Raw genomic sequence first — 21,669 nt, forward strand, 5'->3', positions numbered from 1 at the left:
AAGTACCAGTAACATTAAAAAATATAAAGTGTTTGGTTCAGCATCTGAAAATAAAAATATATACCTCAGCGGTATAATCATACGATCTTAGAGTTTTCATTCTAGAGGTGTGTCATCATACATACATACATACATACATACATACATAGGCTACAAAATATAAAAGTATCGCACTATAGGGCGGCCCTGCTCTCAAGAGCTGTCAAGTTAGGTCCCTAAAAGTCAGTGCATGGGACTCTCCATATGGCTTCAAATTCATAGATATATAAAGTGCTTAAGTATTTCAGATGCAAAAACAGGACTATTTATAACTAAAATAATGCAAGTAATACATAGAAAAGTCTGCCTATTTGTGGAGGTGAGCAAACAAGCAGGTTGCTAATTGGTTCTATGTTAAGAGTACATAGATATCCAAGTTCAGACTTGTCAGCAGAGGATGGCATTAGATATTCTACAAATGGTATTTTCAAGCCTTTTAGGTCAATGTCTAACCAAGCTCCTTACACAGAGTGGTTGGCGAGGCCATAATTTTTGCCGCATTATACAGGCCAATAATTTGGGAGTAGGCATGTCGGCTGCCAAGATTCACCTGTGTATGTCAGAATAACAATGCATGAAACATGCATATTTAAGCTTTAACTTTTAGTGCTTCTGGCTCGGTTGCTTTCTCTAAATTCAGGCATGTTTATTTAGTTGTACACCCCCATTTGTTCAGAAATGTTATGATTATTATCTGAGGCTGTACGTCTAATAAAGTAAAATTGTGCCAATTGTTTTTTTCCAGTTTAGCTGGACCGAATGGGTTTTAATGAATTGTTTGATGTTAGTGGTGCTAAAAGCACCAACAACTGATAGATGATGGACATTACCTGTTGAGATGCTGGTACAGGCTGCACTACAGGAGCTTGCGCTGATGTCGATGTCCTAAGCGCAACAGATGTTGCTGAGTCTGAACCACTGTCTGAATTCTGCATACTGGTTTCTGTGAATTGCAAATAAATCACAATTAAACACCATAAAATTAGCTCTGCAAATAATCATATGAATTTGTGATAGACGTGAAGAATTCTACAGATATGCAAAAAAACAGCTATAAAATATGCTTGACCACCCATGAAGTATTTTTTAATCTTTTGTTGAATCTTTAAATTAGTCCCTAACGAGGCAATGTTGGATTCAAGTTTTATATGTAATAACATTCTTGCTAAGCCGATCTACCAAAAACTAGGTATACCTCCCCACATTTTGCAAATAGAAAGAGGGACAAAAAGATTTTGCAAGTTATTTGACACGCCATTTTTGTGGTCACACAACCCAATTACCATGTTCATTTTACAAAATTTGGCAGGTTATAAATTATAGGGATGCACCGAATCCAGCCGAATCCAAAATAGTGAACCACCGAACCCTTCCCTAAAGATTTGGCCGAATACCGAACCGAATCCTAATTTGCATATGCAAATTAGGGGTGGGAAGGGGAAAACAGGTTTTACTTCCTTGTTTTGTCACAAAAAGTCACGAGATTTCCCTCCCGCCCCTAATTTGCATACGGATTCGTTTTGGCTGGGCAGAAGGATTCAGACGAATCCGAATCCTGCTGAAAAAAGCTGAATCCCGAAGCGAATCCTAGATTCGGTCCATCCTTATTATAAAAGTACGAACACGTTTCTGTTTTTATGTGTTATTACAGTTTTGCTAATGAAAGTGAAGCCATTTAAGCCACAAGTCAGTTTCCCCAAGAGACCTGCTTATGTTAAATTGTTACAATTACTTATCTGCTTATCTTAAATTGTTACAAAAGTATCCAAGTGCACCTGGTGGCTGTTCTGGGCTCTCTGCCAAAAGTTAATTAAGTTAGAAACTTTGATCTCCTGCACTGAACAGTCAGAAACAGATACAAAGAGAAAGTCATTTCAATAAGAAGCCAGGACTGCAGGGTGAGCTGTCAAAATCGGGACTTTCCTACTCAAAATGGGACAGTTGGGAGGTATAAAACGGTACAACCTTGCTTTAGCGCTCTATATGATGGCAGCCCATGGAAATACATAAACAGCCCCATTTGATACTGGAGGCCTTATGGCCAGAAGTAATAAGCAGTGGAAAAAAAAAAAAAAGCAGCAAAGCAAGTCTGCAGTCAAATAGTAAACCGAAGCAAAGACAAAACGACTGTCTCCCACAAACTGGAAATAGACAGGAGATAAATATCCCAGCTGAAGGAAGAGCGGCAGTGCAGGGAAATCAGAGCACCCTACTTAACTTCCCCAGGACATTCTGTACATGGGTGATGCAAAGATAGCACAGCCCGGCCTCGAGTAACTAGAGAACCTGGTTCACTCAACCCAAACAGCAGTATTAAGATCTCACAGAAAAGAAGGCATGGGTAACAAGTAGGACATTGGAGAATGTGGCATTACAACCCAAGTTTTAAAGGTAAAAAATAAATAAATCATCAATTGGACTATACCATTATGTAGAACACAAGACAACATAATGCAGGCTCAACAACATTTCTGAGGTTAAACAGTAAATGTTAAAACATGTACTGTGCACATATGATATATATCTGTCGATATATTAGATTTATTATTAAGTTTGCTAAATAGATTAATCTGCATGAAACAGTGTCTGTTTTATAATATAAAGAGTGCAATTATGGATGAAATAAACAAGGGGGGGGAGACACGCTAATTATTTCTAAGCAGAGATTTTATTTTTTGTGTGGACAGGGGGTTTGATCAGTCAGTGTTTAATCAGCAGAAAAACAGATGCAGATGTTCCATGTGTAACACACACACAGGCTGCCATGCTTGGCTCTGTTTGCTCTCCACCAGATTGTTACTCTGCAAACACCGGTTGCTAGGAGCGACCGCAGTCCACTCCCGTATCCATGAGCCTGTCGCTCGGCAACCCAGAGATTACATCCCAAACTAAACAATACACCACTGCACCCCAACCCCACCCCCCCCCCACACACACACACTTCACCCTGCTCTGCTTTCTACCATTTACCAGGCAATGTGTCATCTATTACGGTATATCAAACTGCAATGGGGGGGGGGGGGGGGAGTACACATTGTTTATTTGGGCTCAGTGTTCACAAGATTCTCTGTCAAATAATAAAGGGGAGAACACAAAGCGGGATTGGAAGAATCTTTCAGAGACTGACCAACATTCTTTGTGTATTTTAATAAAATTTAGATAAGGACCAAAACATTTTCATTTAGAAGCCCCAATCTTTTTTTTTTTTTAAATATAAAAAAATACATACAGAGCAACACTAACCATTCAACTTTCCAGCCATAGAAATTAATTACTAATTTTTATAGACAGTTTTTATTTTAGCAGAGGAGATATGGCATAAGCTTCACTGGTCAGTTATGTACAGACAGCAATATCAAGGCTCTTTCCACTGGCTGCATGTCACACTATGATGTATCAAATGGCTGCTTGGGCATATCTGATGTGGCCCCAGCACATTTTTCTCTTACATAGATGGACTATAAAAAAGGATTTGTTTTTGGTTTGACATGTGTCTTGAGAAGATCCTCAAGTCTTCCTAAAATATACTCCACTGAACACTCGCTTCTTTGTTGAGAATAAGGAAACATTTTTAATCAGATTACAATAGTTAGCACATTAAAAGGACCAGTAACATCGAAATTTTATTTAAAAAAAATTCATTAGTATACCACGGAAAAAAACACCAAGACTAATTAAACTTTAAAATCGCACAGCCTTTATTAAGAAATAACTTGCTCCCCTCTGCAGAAAAGGCGATCCGGCAATCCATTGTGCAGCACTCGATTTCTTATAGGAGACAGCCAGGGAGAAGAAATAGAGCGCCGCACGATGGATCGTCACCATTTTCTGAAGAGGAGCGCAATCGGAGTTTTGGTAAGTTATTTCTTAATAAAGGCTGTGCGATTTTAAAGTTTAATTATTCTTGTTTTTTTTTTTTTTTTCGTGGTATACTAACGAATTTGTTATGCACACTTCATAGAGAAAATGATACTACAAAATTAGAGATTTGGCCAGATCAGTTAAAAAAACAAACCTAGGGACTGATTTCAATCTCTACAAGTGTGGCCACTAAAGCCACAGTACTATGTTAGCTATGAGAATACAATAATACCATGTAAGAGCTGCTAAGGAGGGTATGAAGGCCCTGCCTTCTGAAAGTGCACCATAACTTACTGTAAGGGCATGTACACATTTTATCCCTTTATCCTGATCCTTATACAGCCGATATGACAGAAGACACGAGTTTAGAATTTTGGCAGCTATCTGATTGCTAAGGTCTACTTTAACCTAGTAAACAGACAGTGGTTTTAGAGACAGGAATATGAATAGAGGAGGGCTAAAACAGAGAGTTAATAAAAAGCTACAACAACAATAATTGTTACCTCACAAAGCAATAGTTTTTGGCTGCTGTAGTCAGGAACCCCATCCCCTTTGAAAGCTGGTAAAGGAGGATGACAAATCTAAAAACTAGATTTAAAAAATCAAGACCAAGGTGAACCACCTCTTTAAATGAAGAAGCCTAGAAACAACAAACACCCCCAATCCTGAAAACAACAAACACCCAGTAGAAATTACACAGAATGGGGGGGGGGGGGCGGTTATTCTGCCATCCAGCTACCAGTATAGTATGCCAATAGTACATGTTGAATGGAGAGATTATGTGACGTTTAAAATGGTGTGAAATAAAATAAGGACTATGCAACAGGAAGGAATGTTAGGTATGCATTTAGCAAGCAAATGTAAGAAAATGGAGAACAAACCTTCATTCAACATGGCAAGTTTAAACATGCAGGGAAGACAGGTGAGCTATTAAATAAGACTTATATCAGAAGCAGTCAATACAGAAAGGCTCTAACACACTACCCCGAGGAATGACTATTCAGTGCTACATTGGATTGGAACAAAAAAGTTCACCAAGTTCAGTGCACTTGGACATTCAGTTGCACAGCCACACTGTCAAAATTTCACTTTTTTAAATAAAGCCGCTGTAAAAATAAGTAATTGTTGAGTGCTCTGGATTTAAAGTTGTCAAGAACAAGACTACAATATATAGCAAGCTTAAATAATGCACAGCACTGGATTCTGTTACTATAAATATTTCATGCATGGACAGCCATTCACGTATTTTAAGTAAGTACATTATAGCAAACATTCAAACAATAATCACTAGAGAATTATTATATATAGGTATAGCTTCACAGCTTGTATTAATATATGAAAAACAATATACAGGCATGGGACTTTTTATCCAGAATGTTTGGGGCCTGGGGTATTGCAGATAACAGATCTTCATACCTAAAGCTGGCCATAGACGTACCATTGTATCGGACGAACGATCGGAAAGTCCCAATCTGCCACTGTCCAGCCTGCCACTAACCATTCAGATTAAATAAAGTAGTAAAAACAAATCAGACAATGTTCTGCCCCCATGACAGCAATCGTACAAAAGTTATGTCAGACAAATTCTAGTGACAGTCAACCATGGATATCATCAGATATCGAATAAGAATTTATCGTTCGCTGATAGAAACCTTTTAACCTGTCCGATCGACTAAATGACCAATTGACATGGTACGAAAAATGTCTGGACTTTCCACAACTTCAATTCGTACAACTATATCTTTGCGTCTATGGCCACCTTAAAGTCTAGTAGAAACTCTTGAATAAACCCAATAGGCTGGTTTTGCTCCAAGGCACGGTTTTATTATTAGAGAGAAAAAGGAAATTGATCTGGATTATTTTGATTTTTCGTAATTTGGAGCTTTCTGGAGAACAGTTTTCTGCTAACAGATTCCATCTGTACAATTAACTTGACTTCCCGACAAGGTAAGCAGCACCTCACATATGTAAGGAACAGGCACATCTGGAAGAAAAATCTGATGCCCACACTTCACCATAAAGCTCTAGCCAGTTCAATTTGCTAGGAGAGATTGAATTTACCTTACACAGGGTTATACATATTACTCCTTAAATATATAAACAGTGATTAAACTGGCACATTGCTAAACCAGACGTAGGCTATTGACTGATAGAAGGCTGTCACCAGATTTCCCATCAAGAAAAATGTGATGGAAACCTCTGCATATAGAAACGATCCAACAACATTTGCTTGAAATTTATCCAGCTTTTTGAACTTTTAAGGAGAAAATATTTCCACCATCTCGGACACTCATCTCCCACCTTTGCTCCACATTAGTTTTTAATACACTGTACTATATAATATATAGCAATAACTAATTCAGACATTTAATACAGCCTATGCAATACAAAGTTTGGCAACCAGTACAAGGGTTTTCTCAGTGACAGTGTAATGTCAAGATATTGCAGTAAAAGTTATTTTTTTAAATGGGACAAACATTTTACATCTACATGTTAAGGTGATACCATTTTTAATAGCCTTTCAGCTACAATTTTATTTAAAGGTTTTGCATTTAATAGACTTTCAGCTTCTATCTATCCTAAAATGCAAACTGAACCTGGCAAACAGAGGATACATTACTTTTGCAACTGGATTTCTACTATTTATTTTCCCTTATCTTTGTGTTCATAACCTTTCCTAGTCATTGTTTAGCCTTCTATTCAAATCACAGCCTAGATGCTCGAGAAAGTGGTACCCTAGTAACCAGAAAGCAACAGAACAAAAAGTTAAATAATCGAAACCTCAAAAGAAAGAGACAAAACAAGGCCCATTGCAAATCATCCTAGAAATAGAATACTAAAATAAGTTTTAATTTGAATATATAGCTTGAACCAGACAGCTTTTAAATTCTAAACTGTTAAAGATCTAAGCCTACATCTTCATTCTAGTCTGTGCCATTTAAAAACTGAACAAGGACACTCAATAGAGCTGGAGCTTAAACAGGAATGTGTCATAGTTGATATTACCTAGAAAGCATACATTAAATTTACTTGCATGTTAGTCTAGTTTTATTATGCCAGTATAACTAGTTTGTGAGTTTTGCTGATGATTTAGTAGGACAGTTCATTCCATCACAACAGGAGTTTTAAAGGCATACATTACATTTACATGCATGTTAGTCTAGTTTTATTATGCCACTATTACTATTTTGCTAATATTGTTGATAATTTAGTAGGACAGTGCATTCCATCACAACAGGCGTTTTAGCAGCTTCAATTACAGGGTGCCAAATAAAAAGGGTAATTCACAAGCACTGAAATGTTAAAATAAATTTAAAAAGGCACTATAATAATTTTAATGGGATTGTTCACCTTCAAACAACTATTTGCTTTAAGATAGATCACCAGAAATAACGACTTTTGTAAAATTACTTTCTTTTTTCTATGTGTTACAGTTTTTCTAATTTTAAAGCAGCTCTGGGAGGGGAGCGCCGACCCTGTAAGGGCAAGGTCACACATGTCGATTTTACATTGCATTTTTAAAAAAATACAGTCGAGCATAAATACACACAAAATGAAGCCCTATTGAAAATAATGGAATATGCACTATAGCCATTCCCATGGGGCACTTGCGAGCCAACATCCGCCACAAGACACTCGTATTTGCGTTTTGCATTTTTAGTAGAAACGTCAATACGCCAAGGAAATGCCATATTATTGAACTCTATGGGATCTGCAGGTTTGGAAATATGCTTCGCTAAAATACGCTGCGCATTTTCAACGCCGGCCAAACTCTTGCGAGGTGGATTTCCGCATATACGTATTTACGGCATTGTATGCTTGCGACGTAATTACGTTGTGTATTGACAAAGCAGTACGTCTACATTCTGCATTAAATTTTTTCCACTTGGATTTTTTTCACAAAAGTTTACTAAAATTGTGGGGAATGAGAACAAACAGAAATGCATGTTGAGAAAAGAAAACTAAAGGCTGAAAAATGCACATTATCATGCATGTGTGGTTTCATTGGTGTATTTACGCTTGGCCGCACGTTTTTAAAATCGCAACGAAAAACGCCACATGTCCTTGCCCTAAACTGTACTAAAGTGATACATTTAGTTGATCAATTTATTATCTTTGTCCCTGCCGAGCAGAATCCCTGGGTTTCATTACAGGCAGCTGTTAGAATTGATACAATAGTTGCCAATATTCCAGAGATGCTGCTGAGAAATGTATCAAATAATTGTTGCAAAATTGTAAGTTTAAAGTGCGCCTGAATTACCGAGCTGCCAGAGTGAAACACCAGAGACAGGGACATTCAAATTTAAACTTAGATTTTGAAAAAATGGTAAAAAAAATAAATAATGGAAAGTAATTGAAAAAAAGTCTTTACATCTGGGGAATAATCTGAAAAAAACGGAACTGAAAAGTGTTTGGAAGGTGAACATCCCCTTTAATGCTATGAAAAATGCATGGTTCTGATAACCCAACAAACAGAGCTACTCATTGCAGATTACTTGCAATGCACTTCCAAGACCCTCAGTACCAGAGATTATTATGCCAGTTCTTTCAAGTAATCAGCCACCGAGGGGTATTTTTTGGCAGGCAAATTGTGCCACAGTTAAAAAATGCCAAGTGAAACTTAGCCTGAACAGTGATTATCTAGATTCCTACATTTAGAAAGCAGCTGAATCATCTGTTCGTACAATACATTGCAAGGATTTGTTTTCTAATAAACACTGGGGGGTGTACAGATTATTATAAACAGGAGAGGACAAATGTGGTCATCAAGAAGGTGAAGGGTAAAGGAAAGCTGTGCATTAGAGTGGTAATTTCATAAAGCTGCCTGAAAGGTATTTCAAAACTTCCTGTCAGGCATTAAAGATCAAGTTACTTTGTTAAAATATTTGTGTTCATTCCCCCCCCTTTCCTTTTTAATGGAAAACAGCCAAGTGACTCAGCAGCATGAGCTAAATCTATTGTGTTCCACCAGAGCATAGAGGGGTCATTAGGAATCATCATAAATAAACCCTTCCCAAAAAACAGTGATCTGACTGGTTTTGGTATAAAATAATGTAATTTAATTCATGTCTTGAGGTTTCCTTTCTGCTTTTGTCCATGAAAAATGCTTTCAATAAGAAGTAATGAGCTATTAATTAGCTTTCAATTAAAAGAGGTTGTTCATTTAGTAACTTTTAGCATAATGTACAGTAATTCTGAGACAGTTTGCAATTGGGTTTAATTTTTTATTATTTGTGGTTTTTGAGTTAGCTTTTGAGTTAGCTTTTTATTCAGCGGCTGTGCAGTTTGCAAGTTCAGTTATCTGGTTGTTAGGGCCCAAATTACCCTAGAAACATTGCATTAATTTGAATAAGAGGAGTAATAAAAAGTAGCAATATTAACACATTTGCAGCCTTACAGAGCATTTGTTTTTAGATGGGGTCGGTGACCCCCTTTTGAAAGCTGGAAAGGGTCAAAAAAAAAATTCAAATAATTCAAGAACTATAAAAAATAAAGTCAAAGTGAAAAGTTGCTTAGAATTAGCCATTCTATAACATACGAAAAGTGAAATTAAAGATGAAGCACCCTTTTAATAGAAAAGATGAATATACAGAAGGGAAGACAAGCACAATAACAGACAAATGATATTAATGATCCCAAAGGGCAACATTACTAACTTGTAGGCAGACAGTTTGTATACAACAGGACAGAATGTTTTTAAGATCCTGAACATGCCATGGGCAATAAAAACTTATATGGATGGATCTTATTTTTCTGATAACTTAAGGTGGCCATACACGGAGAGATCCGCTCATTTGTCTCCCCGATATGCCCACCTTGAGGTGGGCAATATCGGGCTGATCCAATCATGGGCCCTAGGGCCCAACGATCGGTTCCTAACAAATGGTAATGGGCGGTCGGATTGCGGGACCGCATCAACGAACAGATGCGACCAATCCGACGGGATTCTTAGTCCGATCCGATAGAGATCTGGCCAACTTTCGGGCAGATCTTTATTGGGGAAGCCCATCAGGGGGCCCCATACACGGGCCAATAAGCTGCCGACTCGGTCTGTCATGCCATCGGCCCGTGTATGGCCAACTTTACATATTCAACCGTGTTCTCCATGAAGAAGTTACAGTCCTCTTTCTTAACCTTGGGTCCACTGATGTTGTTCAACTACATCTTTGAGATGCCTAAAGAAGGAAAGGCATTCTGCACTTGGGGATGCCAAACGTTAGGCACCTGCAAGTGATTGACTTACCTGAAACCCCGGGCTCCGATCAGCAGAAAACTGCACCGGCCCAAGGTTATACCAGTGAACACCATGGAGCAAGTGCAGGATGCCTTTCCTTCTCCTTTAAACCCTTGCTGGAAGTTGCAGTCTAGCAACTAGCATCTGGGACCGACCCTAGGTTAAGAAACATGGATTTAAAAAAAAAAAAAAAAAAAATTGATCCTGCTACTGTGGGTTTTTTTTATGGCTCTCCAGCATAGCAACTCTAGTTCAAGGGAATGCTCATCTTTAAATGCTTAAGTGTAACCCCAATATTACATTTTCTAGGGGATTAGGACTATATATTATGGGGGAAAAAGAAACAGGTATAAAAAAAAATAAAAAAATAAGAAGGTTGCCTGTACGGGGCCAAGAAAAAATAGCTTTAAATCCAGGTTTCAGGTGAAAAATCCATAATATTCCATTTATGCAGGCATTCTGTGGATGCCTTGCATTGGAGTAGCGTGTAGGTCTCTATTGCCTGCTCAAGGGTCATCATAACTAGATTACATAATATCCAGGTTATGAGCAAAGTAGCAGGTCTATGGGGACAAAAAGACAGATTAACAGGTTGGAAGAGGGTCGACACAAACACACCTATGCAGGTCTCTAGCCAGTGCCTCTGATAACCTCCTTGAAGTTATATAATGGTCTAAATAAGTATTGGCCGTTACACATATTGAAACATATATATTATTAGTAAATGTGTGGTCTCCTTTAAATAAGTCTGTTAAGAGTTCAATTTAAAAATATTATTGCCTCTTTGCCAGGCACAAAATTCCACAGTCAGATTTAGAATTTAAAGGGGGAGGGAGAAAATGCTTAACCCTGCAGTACTCTAACCAGTAGGTGTCTCTGTTCAGCGAGAGTTTGAGGAAGTCCCCTTGTGTTTAGGATGGGAACCAAGGAAACCAGAGTTAAATATGAAAACAGTGATGCCGGCGTATTTTAAATAGCGCCTGGAGGCAAGAGGATACAGGTGGTGTGGAGGAGGTTTATAGCTTGTATCTCCTGGAAAAACAAACATCTGCCCACAGCTATTGAGATTACTTATATAAGATTTAACTCATTTCATCTCAGTATGAGCAAGACTTCAGAGTTAATAAGTATCATGTTAAATAAATAACAGGGATATGGCATGATTGCTAATAAAGCTCTAGAGAGCAAAACTGTACCATTGGTCAAAGCAGGTAAGTAAAACTGGCCATAGACGCAAAGATCCAATCGTACAAATCATTCCATTCCGATCAAATAAAGTACAAAAGAACAAATCAGCTGATGTTCTGCCCCTGACAGCAATCGTATGAAAGTTATGTCCGGCCAAAGCTAGTGACAGGCTCCCTCTGAAAATTGTACAATCGGCAATACATGCAGAGATATTACCCGCAGCCGACAGAAATCTTTTAACCTGTCCGATCGGCCAATCTCCGGCGTACGAAAAATGTCGGGACTCTGCACACACGGTCCAAAAATTGTACGAATCCTCGATTCATACGATCAGATCTTTGCGTCTATGGCCAGCTTAAAGGAGAAGTAAAGTCAAAAATCAAATAAAGCTCTAACTGCTGACCATGAAATAAAAGTATCCATACCAGTAAGCATTCCCTCATTCGTTTTTCTATTAAGGTTTGTGCTGTCATCATTTTTAAAAAAAGCTCAAAGCTGTATATGGAAGCATTCCCTGGCTGCAGTCCAAAAACGAGTCCTATTAGGGCACACGCATGCGCAATCATTCACAGCAGTGCCCTGCACATGCGCATGAGTATATTGTGGCTTTCCTTTGAAGAGCTGACGTTGCAGGCACGTGATTTAGCCTTTCCTCATTCCTGACCTCTGCCCCCGCCTGCTTTCACTCAACCGCCAATCGCGATGCTTCTTCCCTGTTGAAGCTTACATGCTCCTGCGCTCACTCCGGTTTTAATTTACAGCTTGGCAGTGAGCGCAGGAGCTGAGCAACGGAGGTCAGCTAAATATTCCCAGCGTTTTGGTCTGTCTGACAGAGGTCTGTCTAAATACATGTTTAATAAAAGGAAAACAGCGCAAATTAAAAAGAAGCCTTTATTTTAACTTTGTTTTAATGCCTCCTTGTTTAGAGGCTGTCGGTCTGAAATGAGGCGCATGCGCAGTACAGTAGAGGCAGAATGGAAAATGGCGGCGCCAAAGTTTGAACGGTGGAGAAACTAACGAGCAAGGGTACACAAAGCCACTACTAAATAGACACTTTTTAATATGGCGTTTCAGGAGGGGGGCTGCTGGTAAACAGAAAGAAATAGGTATCGTTTTTTAACTTTACTTCTCCTTTAAGAGAGGCATGCATCTCTTACACAGAGGTCTATAGAGATAATAACACCAATTAACTAAGGACAATACAGAAAAATATTCATTTCTTATCCACTACAGTGCTTGGATTCAAGGAGCCAGCAGGTACTGACTACTACACATCAGTACACAGGCACACCGTGCTTGGGACAGGATTATTAATATAGTCCCAACACTAACACTAAAGTTAAAACCACAGTGGAAAAACATTGGATTAATTAAATAGGGCCATCAAAAGTTCACTGTGCATAACTCAAAACTGTGTTTAGCTTTCCTACTGCAAAGCCTTGGGACTTCATCTCAATAATTGGGTTTACAGTTTAGTTTAATTATTGACAGGTTATTTAGTTTCCAACATGCATCAAACATTCAACACATCTGATGAGGCAGAAACACTGAATTTCAGCAAATACACAACAGAAGCACAAAAGTTGCTCAAAAGCAATTTCTCGGACCGCACCAGAAAAGGAAAAGTATAACACATGAGCAATTTCCTCTCCCTATGGGTCGCACTATGGGCGCGTGGGGGGGGGGGTGTCTTCTATGTATTCACTTGCATCCCATAAGTCTGAATGTTGCCATGACATCTGCAATGATATAATTTGCCTGCCCCATGCTGATCAAATGCTACCAAGCACAAGCTTTCCCATCCACATCACCCTTGCCTTGTCACAAAAAGATGGTTAAACAAAGTGCTGCTCAGCCCCCCGCACTAAAAAAAAATAAAAAATTTTAACTCCTGCTGTTTAAGTAAAGCGCAGCAGCAAGCGATGATCAACCTAACAGGCTCGAAAATTTCCATGTGGATTGTTATATCTTCTTCAGACGATAGAAAAACGAAGAAAAACTGTTTTAAAAATTGATGCCAGTATACTATTAATTTGAATTGGGGTGCAGGAGACCAACTGTTGCAACTCTGATAAGGTGCACCAAAATTGTAAGTGACTGAGCAATATTGAAATAAAACATACCCACGGTGAAGTAAATTTTTCAATAGAAAAAAAAAAAAAAAGGATGGGACCATAGAATGGGAGGTAAAACAATAACTATTCAGTTGGGCCACAACCCAGAGATGGGGAATTTAATGAAACATGGGCAAATCTACATCAGTGCAGTAACCCATAGCAACCAATTGGACATTTCCTTTTTATTAGTCTGCACTAGGCCATTCAAAGATAATTGCATATTAGTTGCTATGGGTTACGGTGCTGATGCAAAACTGGGCAGATCTAAGAAATATTACTTTAAAGGATTTCATGAAAAGCAATAAAACTGTAATAAATACATGCTAAAATCCTGGGCATGAAAACTGTATGGATCACTAATTGATACGCAAGAGATTCCGCCTTACGGTGCCTCAAACATGAAATATTAGATTGCATGGTCTCTAAGCTTGTAACTTACTGACCTGAAATATAGAGTGTACAGCACTGTGTAGAGCCTGTATCATCAGCCTGGGAACTGCACCTCATCAGTGGATAATAGTGGGTTGCACACTATAATTTAACCATATGCTCTTCAATTACCAAAAACTGTATTAGTTGGGTACTGAAGTTTTTTTGACCTTTAGCAAAGTCCCCAGTAAATTTATTAGGGTGAATTAAGACAGCAACGCCAGATAATGAATGAAAATGAATACTGGTGTTTAAAGAAATACAATGTTAGTTCTGAATAAAATATATATCGACAAAGAAACAACTTTATTTACACCATGACCCTCAAAAGGTCAGTGCTTTGCAGCTTAGTTAAAAATACTAACAGGACAGTAGAACAGGTGTGTGAAAAGAAGATCTAGCTGCACAGCGTAGTTTATGACAAGGCAATAACTTACAAAGAAAATTAGCTTGTGTTAAAAGGGATTGTACACTTTTTACATTAACTTTAGCTATGTAGACAGTGACATTTATGACATTTCTTTTTCTATATGTGGTTTTTGGAATATTTTTATTTAATTCTGATAGAAGTACATTTTACCCCGAATACCTTTAGTGGTTAATCCCAAAATTGTTACTACAAAGTAGACCAATTAATTCCCTTGGATCCTGTCGTTATTTATATTGATTGCTTGCGTTTATCCCTTATCAATTCGTTAATGTCTGTGTACAATAAATGAATTGAATTAAAGGGCTAAGTGCTTCTCTCGCCTAAATCAATTAATTTAATTTGTGATACCATTCATTAACATCAATAAGGTGTGATTCGATCAAAAAAATAAATTATAAACAGTGATCAATTCATCCGTAAAGTGCCATTTGGTGCGAATGGCTAAATCCTTATTCAATTTTTTATCTTTGCTCACCAGCTCCATAGTCTGGAACTTCCTCATTTATCCAGTTACTGGGGTCGAACTTACCCTAGAAACCAGGGTTTGGTATGAATGAAAGACCAGAATATGAATAGAGAGGGTCTTAACAGAAAGAGCAGTAATATAATGTAACAATTAAAGGTTAATGTAATGTAACTATTGAAACCTCACAAAAACAATAGTCTTTTGGCTGTCGGGGTCAGTGATCCCCAACCGAATGCTGGAAAAAGGCATAAGAGGAAGGCATATAATTTAAAAACTATAAAAAAAATGTAAAAAAAAAGAGCACATGAAAAGCTGCTAAGAACGGAACATTTTATTACATACTCAAAAGTTAACTGAACGTCTAAATTGTATTATCCAACCCAACCAAATTAAGGCTTCTGACACACAGGCGTTTGAAACGCAGGTTTGAGCGCCGCTAAACGCATCAGCTAATGGATTCCACTATATTCTGCATGGTTATACTCACGAGCCGTTTAGAATTGCGATTCATTGCATTTGCATTTTATTAGGTGCAACTTGCTGCACGTTCAAAAGACAATAGAAGTATAGAACCCCTATTCCACAGACACTATACCATTGGTGGGGAGGGCGATTGCCTGGCTGCATGTCCAAAAGAGGAATCAGAAAAAGTAGGTCGTTCTTGCAGCTTGTGTTACAGGTATTAAGGACAACAATGTGTTGCTGGTAGGAATAAATAGAAGGGAATAAGTAGGGGAAGGTTATATTGCTACCAAGGCATGAAGAGCTAAACTAGGTGTGGAAGATGAGCAGTTAGCAGTCTCCTCCATCAATTGAAAATTAGCCTGGCTCATGGATGTTGTTCCCTGTCAGGCATCTCCCTGTGTACTGCACAGATACCCACCCCCACCTCTAAATGTACACTCTACTGTGGCACTCTGCGAATTACAAAGGCAGAAAAGATACGAGCAATCTGGCATCCCACAGCATCGTTGCTATGACAACGTGGAAACTTTTAAGGGCCCAAAAAGAGAACTCGAAAGCTCGCGTTGCCCTGGGATAATGGGATAGCGAGAAGCCACAGACGAACAAGCGGTGGATCAGGTTATGTTCTAGCAGCAAAGGCATACTCGTACGAGTGAAAATGTCCTGCCATGGTCTGTTACAAACAAAACGCTGTCAACCTCGCCCCGCTGGCCCCCACATTGACTTAACCACCCTCTGACCCAGTGCCATTTTAAAGTTATTAGGGTAAGCGATTCACCTCCGTCCAGCTACCCAGGCAGTTTTGGTACGCGTCGCTGTGGTGATAATGATGGCTCCACGATCCCCGGGTTACTTCTCCGGCCACTGCAGCTCCGTGTGTCTCCGGTTGGCAAGTAACTGTCTCCACGGCTACAGTCACTATGGCGCCTGGGGTCTCAAGGCAACAGTTGCTATCCTCTCCCTCTGACGCCACTACCCGCTGTTCCACTCCCAGCACCTTCCTCCTCCAACATTCCTATTCGCTGCCGGTTGGTGACGTCAATCACTTAATCGAATCAGCTCCAGTAGTAGGCGTGATTTGTGGAATGATGTCACACCTTCCCCTATCTGTGTTCAGGATTGATGGCGAGGGCTAGGCCTGCGCTTTGGCGCCAGCAGTGGCGGGAGGAGGTGATTGGCTAAGGGTGGGGGAAGGGCGGTTGACTAGGCAACCGGCAAACTCTGAGGAAGTGGCGGCGCGGAATTCTTTAAAGGGTCCGCGCCATTTTATTTTTTTTTCTGTGAGTGCGCGTGTAAAACACTAATAGGTGAAATTTGATATCTCAAATGTTCCGCTTTCTTTATTTGCATTTCCATGCGTTTTTGTAACAGACCAACGTACAACGTGTATGTAGTGGAAGATACGGGTTTTTGTCTTTGAATTACAGTTACTTCTGCCTGACAGAACAATGAACACACGTCCCAGCGATCTTTCCTAGTCACCCGCGTGCTCTACAAGTCTGCCATTTTCTCTCACTGTCCCGCTGGTGGTCGGTGAATTTAATGGGACATTTTTTAACTATGATCAGGCTTGGCGGATGAGTACAAAGCTTGATAGAAGGACGACGCATCGGCTTTTCATCTGACTCAATTAAAGGGGATTTAAAAGTGTTATTATAAGTTGTGTGTGGTGGTCACTTTGGGAGGCATTGATCATACAGCTATCATTTATTTACACCTGTCCTCCAAAAATGGATCGAATGAGTTCATAAATAGTTTGAGGGTTACACAATATTTGCTTGTTAAAGGGGAACTGTGGAGAGAATGAAATTTTAATATAAGCTTCATCATACTGAAAGAAAAAAAACTTTCTAAGTGCAATCAATTTAAATATTCTACATCGTTTCTGAAATCAAGTTTATCTTCACTATCCCTCCCTCTCTCAGCATCTGTTTCTTTTCATTCTGTCTTCATGCAGCAGTTGGGTGTCAGATATTCATTGACATTTAGATCCAATATATCTTAAAGGGGCAGTGTAGGACTGGCCCGGTTGGGACACCAGGAACAAACCTGGTGGGCCCTGACCCTTAATGGGCCCCGCCGGGCCAGTCCCCTCTCCGGATCTGATTCGGGGGGGGGAAACGTTTTTCAGGAGCCGCGCAGGGCCACCACGCAGGGGTCATTAGTCCCACTGGGCACCCCAGTCTGACCCTGTATAGGGGGGCTCCTTTTGCCTAGAAGATGTATTAGAGCTCACTCAATTAAAATCACCAGACACCATGTCTCTCTACATTCAGAATTTGTGCAAAGGGCAGTTATTTTGTTAGGTTTTAACAAACCTTCCCCACTCCCACCTACCACTTTCACTTTAAATTGAGATTTTGTATTGTGAACACTTTAATAGGGATGCACCGAATCCACTATTTTGGATTCAGCCGAACCCCCGAATCCTTTGCTAAAGATTCGTCCGGATTTGCATATGCAAATTATGGGTGGAAATAGGAAAACCTTTATTACTTCCTTGTTTTGGGGCAAAAAGTCACGCAATTTCCCTCCCTGCCCCTAATTTGCATATGCAAATTTGGATTTGGTCCGGCCGGGCTGAAAGGATTTGGCCAAATCCTGCTGAAACAGGCTGAATCCTGGCCAAATCCTGGATTCGGAGCATCCCTACAGTTTTAGGCTTGATAAAGGGCCCGGAGGGGCCAGAAACGTTGCAGTTTTTGTGGATACACATGGGCTTATTAAAACACCGATTGCTTCATTAAGCAATTTATTGGTGTGCTTCTGGATTTTTCATACATGTATCCATGAACCTGTGCAAAGGGGGTCTTTCGGTAAAGCACCCAGCACTTCCAATAAGTGATCATCAACCAGGTAGAGCACTCCACCATCTTGCAAAAAAAAGAATTTGAGTCCGCTCCTGTTCTTCGTCATCCTGACACAACCTTACCATTTTATTGTGGTAGTAGATGCTCCAGAGGTTGGGGCAGGAGCGGTTCCCAAAGGCATCCAATAAGTAATAAGGTACATCCTTATCCTTTTTTTTTATCCAGGAAATTCTTCTTCGGAGGCCAATTATGACATTGGTAATAGAGAACTATTAGCCATTAAATGGGCCTTTGAGGAATGGAGAAATATTCAGGCAGACACACTCTAGGGTTTTTGAATCAAACCTGTCTGAATCCTTTGAGTGCATTTCCATTATCCCCAAAGAGGTGTTTGTGGCAGCCCTAGGGTCAGATCTTGCCACTCTTCTGTCTCAGGCTCAAATATTGTCTCCAGGCCCAGATTTGTAGAAAGGCCACCAGGGCCTAGGGCGGCAGGATTTTAAGGGGCGGTATGCTGTCTAACCACACCAACATTGGTTAAAAAACACTGGGGATACAATAATTTTTTAAATTTCCCATGCCCTAATCTCCAGTCCTGATGAAAATTTGCACAAATATAAGGTAGGGAACAGGGGCGATGATTGACAGTCGGCCTAGGTAAATCCTAGGTCCTGATTGGCTCCAGGGAATACTCCCCTTGGGAGACTCTTTGTTCCTGAAAATCTTAGGGAGCAGGTACTCACTAAAACTCATCGTTCTAAAATGTCAGGACATCTGGTTATTAATAAGTAGGGATGCACCAAATCAAGGATTCGGTTTGGGATTTGGTCTTCTGCCCGGCCAAACCGAATGCGAATTTGCATAGGCAAATTCAGTTTGGTGTACAGCTGAACCTTTTGCAAAGGATTCAGGGGTTTGGCCAAATCCAAAATAGTGGATTCGGTGCATCCCTATTAATAAGACCATTGCATTGTCTTGAAATGTATGGTGGCCTTCGTTTAAATGTTCAAATTTTTATTAATTCTTGTTCTGTTTGTCAAAGATCTAAATCCTCTAGAATGTTCCCATACCTCCCAACATTATGGAAACAGAAAGAGAGACAAAAAGATTTGCCTCACTGAGAATTGCTTTGACCACGACCATTTTATGACCACACCCCCTAATTACCATGTCCATTTTATACATTTGGCAGGTTCTGAAAGTTTGAATGCATTTCTGTGGTTTTTATGTGTTATTATAGTTTTGATAATGAAGGTGAATTGCCCTTCAGCTGTGAGCTGTGAGTCATAGTTCTTATCTTATCTAAAACTGATACAAAAGTATCTATCCTGGGCTCTCTGCCAAGAGCCAATTATGTCAGAAACTCTGTATCTTTTTCTGGCTGTTCAGTGCAGGAGATGAAAAAGAAACTCGGGACATATCAGTACAAATCCGGGACTGCAGTTTGAGCTATAAAAAGCAGGACTGTCCCACTCAAAAGCGGGACAGTTGGGAGGTATGTGTTACCACAAGGGCTGTTACGGTCACTTTCTATTCCAAACAGACCCTGGTCTCATCTTTCTATGGATTTTATAGTAGATCCTCCTTCTCAGGGGAATAATGTAATTTGGGTGGTGGTTGACAAATTCAACAAGATGAGTAATGTTTTTTTTCCACTGCCAAACCTTTTTTCTGCCAAAATGATGACTGAGTTGTTTATTTGTAATGTTTTCAAATTTCATGGTTTCCCTGAAAATATTGTGTCAGATAATTTGTCTCAATTCTGGAGGGCTTTCTGCTCCTTGGTGAGTATTAACTTATCCTTTTCTTCTGCATATCATTCTGAGGCCAATGGTCAGATGGAAAGAGTAAACCAGTCTTTATGTCTCTGACAATCTATTGCTATGGGCCAACATGCTTCCATGGGCAGAGTTTGCATATAACAATTCTTCTTATGCACCCACTGGTCAGTCTCAGTTTTTCATTGTGTATGGTTTACATCCAAAAGCATTTTGTTATTGTGGTTGCTTATCCCCTGTTCCTACGGATAAATCTAATTTGGTCCATTTCTCTAAAATCTTGCTCAAGGTACATGACTCTCTTGCTATGGCTACTTCCGCTCAAAAAAAGGCAGTGGATTCAGCAGCAGATTCAGCAGCAGGTTCCTTGAGGTAGCACCCAAATATCAGGTTGGGAACTTGGTTCGGTTGTCTACAAAAAATGTTAAACTCAGGGTTCCTTCTCTTAAGTTGGGCCTTAGGTTTATTGGTCCATATCCATATATGCAATTATCAACCCTTTTACTGTTCATCTTGAACTTCCCAGTAATCTCAAAATTGCTAACACATTTCATGTTTCTCTTTTAAAACCAGCTAAGCAGATTCAACAACAGTCCTCCTCCTCCTCCGCCAATGGTTGAGGGACAACCTGCATTTTTAGTTCAAAAATTGGTTGATTCAGGATAAGTTACAGTACTTAGTACATTGGAAAGAGTATGGTCCAGAGGAGAGATCCTGGACTCCTGCTTCAGATGTCAGAGCTGATCGACTTAAGTAGCAAGTTCATTGTAATTTTTCTGATAAACCTGGGGATCCAGTGGCCTTCTCTAGAGGGAGGTAATGTGAGGTTACCTGGTGGTCTAGTGGGGACTAGGGGTTGGCGGGGATGCCCGCAGCCATAAGTCCTTTCTCTCTTCCGGCGCATCACCTACGGAGCGAGCGGCACTTCTGGGTTTTATGCACCGAGCTTCATGACATCATTGCGTTTTGGTGCGCAGTTTGATATTTCAAGGGACCGTGGGCTACAACACATTACCCGTTGTTAGGTCTAATTTATTAGTTCCTGGGTGGGTTTTTCCTCTGATATCTTCTGGTTTTTGATCCATGCCTGTCTAACTTTGCTTGAACTCTGCCTGAACCAACCTCTGCCTGTCTGATCTTGCGTGAACTCTGCCTGGAGCGACACTTGCCGGCCTGACTTTACTTTTACTCTTCTCAGATATATTCTTGTTTGTCCCTTGGTGTGCTGGTGTTGCCTTCCGTCCTAGCTCAGTAATGATCTGACCCCTTTGCTAATCCAGAACTTCTGTTTGGCTCCTCTCATTTTAAGACCTGGCGGCATTTGAGTAGCTGAGTACTCCTTCCGTAGCCAAAGGCGGTTGCTATAGGCAGGAAGTCAATCAGAGGGTTAAGCAGAATCGGAGTCGGTTATTAGGCAGGGGTCAGGATATAGAGAGTAGAGTCGTCAAAAGACAGGCAGGGGTCACAACAGGAATCAATCAGAATCAGGAACAGGATCAAACAGATATCACAAGGCTCAAAAGCACCACAGGATAAACCTATCACGGGCAATGAGTGAATGAATGGGATCCCTTTAAATACCCTTTTGAATTTCGCGCCATTGCGCGCTGACGTCATTACGCCAGCACGCCTGCGTCAATATCACCAATGAGGCGCGGGTGTGCACCCTAAGTAGCCGCAATGTCGGCCGAAGGGGAGCAGCACGGCAGGCATCCCCGCCGCAACCACTGGACCACCAGGATGAGTTGTTTTTCTCACATCGCATTGATGCCTGATTTTGTTGCACCAATTTTTTTCAAGAATTTTTATTAGCAAAGTGAGGGGATTCGGTTTTGGGAGTTTGGTCGATTT

General features: G+C 40.0%; 1 protein-coding gene across 3 annotated transcripts in view; it reads right to left on the reverse strand.

Annotated features, from left to right (window-relative positions):
• Nucleotides 1-16,349, reverse strand: part of rfx2.S (regulatory factor X2 S homeolog) — a 29,801-nt gene extending 13,452 nt beyond the window's left edge. The window contains exons 1-2 of one of the 3 annotated variants that reach the window (XM_041576924.1): nt 16,009-16,349; nt 870-982 (exon numbers count right to left, since the gene is read on the reverse strand). In XM_041576924.1, the coding sequence (XP_041432858.1) occupies nt 870-974 (105 nt within the window). In that variant the 5' untranslated portion in view covers nt 975-982; nt 16,009-16,349. 3 annotated transcript variants of the gene reach the window in all.
• Between the last annotated feature and the right edge of the window lie 5,320 nt (nt 16,350-21,669).

Source organism: Xenopus laevis, chromosome 1S (genome assembly GCF_017654675.1).
Source record: "Xenopus laevis strain J_2021 chromosome 1S, Xenopus_laevis_v10.1, whole genome shotgun sequence".
NCBI lineage: Eukaryota > Metazoa > Chordata > Amphibia > Anura > Pipidae > Xenopus > Xenopus laevis.